At 39.4% G+C, this 4747-nt stretch overlaps 1 protein-coding gene across 1 annotated transcript; it reads right to left on the reverse strand.

The window, feature by feature from the left end:
* Positions 1-720: 720 nt before the first annotated feature.
* LOC119280746 lies at positions 721-1510 on the reverse strand. Its single transcript, XM_037561487.1, has one exon. It carries the CDS (start codon positions 1476-1478, stop codon positions 912-914), a length of 567 nt encoding a protein of 188 aa, XP_037417384.1. The 5' UTR covers positions 1479-1510; the 3' UTR covers positions 721-911.
* Between the last annotated feature and the right edge of the window lie 3237 nt (positions 1511-4747).

Consider the following 4747-nt stretch of genomic DNA (forward strand, 5'->3'; position numbering starts at 1 on the left):
CTTCCATATTTCTCAAGACATTGAAGGGAATTCGGCTTAATAATCTAAAAATACCACTAAACTTCTTCTAACCTATCATTGTTAGGTCCTAGCCGACGAGCATGCGCGGACCACTTTGCTAGTTGAATAAAAGGAACGACAGCGAGGAGTTGTCCCGGGAAGGCGCCTTAATTATCGGATCGAATTGGATGATTAAAAGGAAAACAAGGAAGTGGGCCGTGATTGTCTCTTGCCCCTGTTCCTCTCGATAATCACGGGTGTGACATCGTGTTCTTTCTACTTCTGTTCTCTTCTACCTGATGATGCGCGCGACATGAGTTTTCTTCTCTGTTCGACTGAATAAAAGAAACAAATCGAGGAGGGGCGCGGTCGCGCGGGAGAAGGACGTCAGGGCGTGGCCGTTGGACTCGCGGCGCGCGCATCTCACCGGCAGAGAATGGTGCCGCCGCATGCCGCGACGACGATGAGCAGCCTGCAGCCCGCTTCGATCCGCTCGGTTGGACCGGTCAAAGACTGGACTGGACCGAGTAAATTCCAGGCCGAAATTTTGTATCCTGACCGGCCAATTTTTTGAGCGGGCCAGGACCGTCCGGTCCGGTCCTGAACGGGCCATGAGCGGGCCAAAAAGCCCGCTTGCTCCATCCAGCCTGAGCGTCAAATAAAACATGTAGTATTCGTTGTTGTTTTAGTCACATAAACATGTACACTTAGACGTAGATGTAGGTATTGCGGTCGGTCGTTCCGGTCGAGCAACCACCAACCACTTCCCAACACAACAACAATGAAAAAGGGACCAAGCAACGGTGACTTGATTGGCCGGCCACAAATACACCATTGCATAGTTGTTACAGTTTTAGCAGCGGCTTTATCTTATTATTACGGAGGGGAAAAGCGGGTTATTCATCCATTGGTCAGCCGATAAAAAGCTGCACCCATTCGACGACGGCCTTCGCGACGTAGGCCATCATGGAGAACTCAACGTTCTCCTTGGGAAGTGCCCCCTCGCCCGCCAAATTGGTGCACTTAGATGAGACGTACCTAGCATCCAGTAGTACCTCCGGTACACCGCTATATCGCCCAGCAGCAACCGACCGCGCCGCCCACTGCAGCCTTGGGACGGCGCCGGTGTAGAGCTCGAGGCACGACCGCATGACCTTCCTGGCCTTGCCGTCCTTGGCGAGGGCGAGCGCATGCTCGATGCTCGCCTTGGCCACCGTGGCGTTGGACACCGTCAGCCTGGTGGCAATCAGTGCGAGCTCCGGCAAGCCGGGCGCAGAGCGGCAGGAGGGGTCGATGCAGAGTGTGGACACGCAGTCGTTCGGCCCGACGTACCAAGGTCTGAGACTGGTGCAGAGCTGGGGCAGCGGGGAACATGGCGTGGCTCTGGAGCTTGGCCCGCCGTGAACTTCAGTGGTCGTGGAGAGGACGAGGAGGAGGAGAGCGCCGCCGAGCATCAGAGAGGATGTGCCCACGGCCATGGTGGTGGCGTATTGTCTCTCGATCTGTCTCTCCCTCCCGCTGCCCTCCTTGTCTCCTCTTATTAGTTCAACCTTACGGTGGGTGTATCATATATCATAAATAAAAGAAAATAAATTCATCAGCTTTGATCGAATCATTTGAGATACGCTCCACAAATCCATACTAGGAAGCATATATCTCAAACTTTTATATATGCAATCACACTTCATAGTAAGCGAATCACGGAAGATCTCGGGATAGTACGCCGTATCTTAAGCATTAAATGAGTGTTTAGATGCACTACCATTTACCATTTAGATAACATGACTAAACCAGGAAGCAAGAGATACGAACGTTAGGCGAGCAACCACCACCAAGAAACCATGATGAACCGCAGCCCAACTATCCTCCTCGTCGTCGCACTAGTGCTGGCGGCGAAACGAAAAATTGGGCGGTTCCTGTAGGTACCGGCAACCTGCTAGCCTGTCAACTGGTGACACCCCGTACCGTATATTGACTCTTGTGTTGTATAAAATATTTTCGTTGTTTATGAAATATTGGTATTTCAATAGCTGGTCCACCACTAGAGTACTACTTTTGTCAATCTAGCAGCCCCGAAGTACTACTTTTTTGTCAGAGAAGGAGGCGCATGCATCAGTCTCTTCTCTCTCCCTTGCAAACAAATCCATAGACTTTATTTCATCTTAGAAAATTAAAAACACTCATATCTTTTGAACCATAAGTTCGTATTTGAAATAATATATATATATTTAAATCCTTGACGCCAAGACCTTTAAAACTAGACTGATCTTGGATACATTTCAAACAAATTTAAATTTCAACATTTCACATTTGGTATGTGGACTAACACATTTCAGTTCAGAAAATGTGAAACAAGCCAATAACATATTTCAGAATTGTGAAATAATAACTACATAAATTGAAATTGTAATATACGATTGTAAAACTGATTATTTGAAAATGTGAACAATGTATTTCACTTAATGTGCTTACTAGTTCACAATTCAGAACCAACATTTTACTTTTTACTGGCTTCTTTAAAAAAAACACCTATTTCAATTGCAGATTTCTCAAATAACGTATTTCACTCTTTAGTAATAAATTGTTTCAGATTTTCAAATAATTCATTTCACAATTATATATTATAATTTCACTTTTTGCGGTTACTAGTTCTCAATTCAGAACCTACATTTCACTTTATACTAGCTTGTTTCACAAAAAAAAATTTATTTCAACTGCACATTTCTCACATAAACTATTTCACTATTTTGAAACAAATTGTTTCACACTTTAGAATAATCAGTTTCACAAATGATACATTATAATTCACTTTCTGTGGTTTCTATTTCACAATTCATAAGCTATATTTTTCTTTTCACCGACTTGTTTCATAAAAGGCACACCCATTTCAGTTGCTCATTTTCTAAATAACATAATTCACTATTTTGAAATTAAACTATTACACCTTTCCAAATAATCAGTTTCACAAGTTGAAATTCCGTTTTCATAAAAAATTTAACTTTCAAAACCAATATTTCACTTCCGTTGTCTTGTTTCACAAAAAACAGATTTTTCAAGTGAAATAGAGTTGTTTCACATACGGAATGTGAAACATTGAAATTTAAACGTGTTTGAAATATATCAAAAATTGTTATTTTCAAATAATCTGTTTCACAATGATATATTATAATTTCACTTTTTGTGGTTACTACTTCACAATTCAGAACCTATATTTCACATTACACTGGCTTGTTTCACAAAGAAAAACATATATTTCAACTGCACATTTCTTAGATAAACTATTTCACTATTTTGAAATGAATTGTTAGACATTTTTGAATAATCAGTTTCGCAATGATACATTATAATTTCACTTTCTATGGTTGCTATTTCACAATTCAGAAGCTACATTTTTCTTTTCACTAGCTTGTCTCATAAAAAGCACATCTATTTCAGTTGCTCATTTTTGAAATAACATATTTCACTCTTTTCAAATTAAACTATTACACATTTTCAAATAATCAATTTCACAAGTTGACATTTCAGTTTCAATTTTTTTTGCACTTTCAAACCTAATATTTCAGTTCCACTGTCTTGTTTCACAAAGAACATATTTTTCAAGTGAAATAGATTTGTTCCACATACGAAATGTGAAACTTACATTTAAACGTGTTTCAAATATATCAAAAATTGGTTGTTTTGACGCAGGAGTTCAAATACATAAATTATTTCACAAATAACCTTATGTTCTAAAAGATATATATGTTTTAAATTGGTCAAGATGAAAAAAATTCCATGGATTTGTTTTGCAAGGGAGAGAGAAAAGACAGATGCATACGTGTGTGAAGAAAGAGAGAGAGAGAGAGAGAGAGAGAGAGAGAGAGAGAGAGAGAGAGAGAAAACTGTCACATCTATGCATGCGAGGTAAAGACAAAAGGTGTGGGCTAATAGCTGTATTTGATGTAGTATTCATTTTGTATAACGAAATGGGATGAATAATTGCTCTTCGTGGACCGCATCTTAAAGTAGTTGTTCAGTGGTGAGATGGTTGCCGGCACATGCCGGAACCGCGCAAAAAGACTTTGCGGTGCTGGCCGTCCTTGAGGCCGGCGCACCGATGGACATGGTGGTGGATTCATGCAACGCGAGCCGCAAGGTTGTGGACTATAGCTTCTGCGTCTCTGCGCTGCGATCCAATATTATATGCTTGTTCTCGCATAGTATAAAAAAGTGCAATTTCAATGTAAATTGTGTGCAAATTTCGACATTGCTTATTCTAGATTATTTTTCCCTTGAAAACTTCATATTTTGAATTTTTGTTTATATTTATATTTATTTTTGTTTAATTTCTTTTTTCTTACAGTGCAATACCAATTATATTAATCTATTCCTTCTTGGAAAACTTCTTATTTGCAAAAACTCCACTAATATATCCTTATGCTTTCACATTGTAATAAAACACAATTTCTTATTAAATTGTGTGTTGGTTTTTTCATGTTTTTTATTTTCTTCTTAAAGGGTGATACTAATGCCACTAATTTATTCTTTCTGAGTAAACTTCATTGTTCTGATTTTGAGAAGTAGAGACATCATGGATCAAATACCAATGCAAATAATTCATTCATTTTTTGTGAAAGTTTTACTGTTGCAAAAATTCCAGTATTACATGTTGATTCTTGCATATTATAACAAAGTGCAATTTCCGTGTAAATTGTGTGCAAATTTTCCATTTTATTGTTTTACTTGTTTTATTTTTTTATTGGTAATA

The sequence above is a fragment of the Triticum dicoccoides genome, chromosome 3B, assembly GCF_002162155.2.
Source record: "Triticum dicoccoides isolate Atlit2015 ecotype Zavitan chromosome 3B, WEW_v2.0, whole genome shotgun sequence".
Taxonomy (NCBI): domain Eukaryota; kingdom Viridiplantae; phylum Streptophyta; class Magnoliopsida; order Poales; family Poaceae; genus Triticum; species Triticum dicoccoides.

Bases quoted from the DNA above. Each gene is read 5' to 3' on its own strand.
- LOC119280746 (XM_037561487.1), bottom strand. From the start codon at position 1,478: ATGGCCGTGGGCACATCCTCTCTGATGCTCGGCGGCGCTCTCCTCCTC.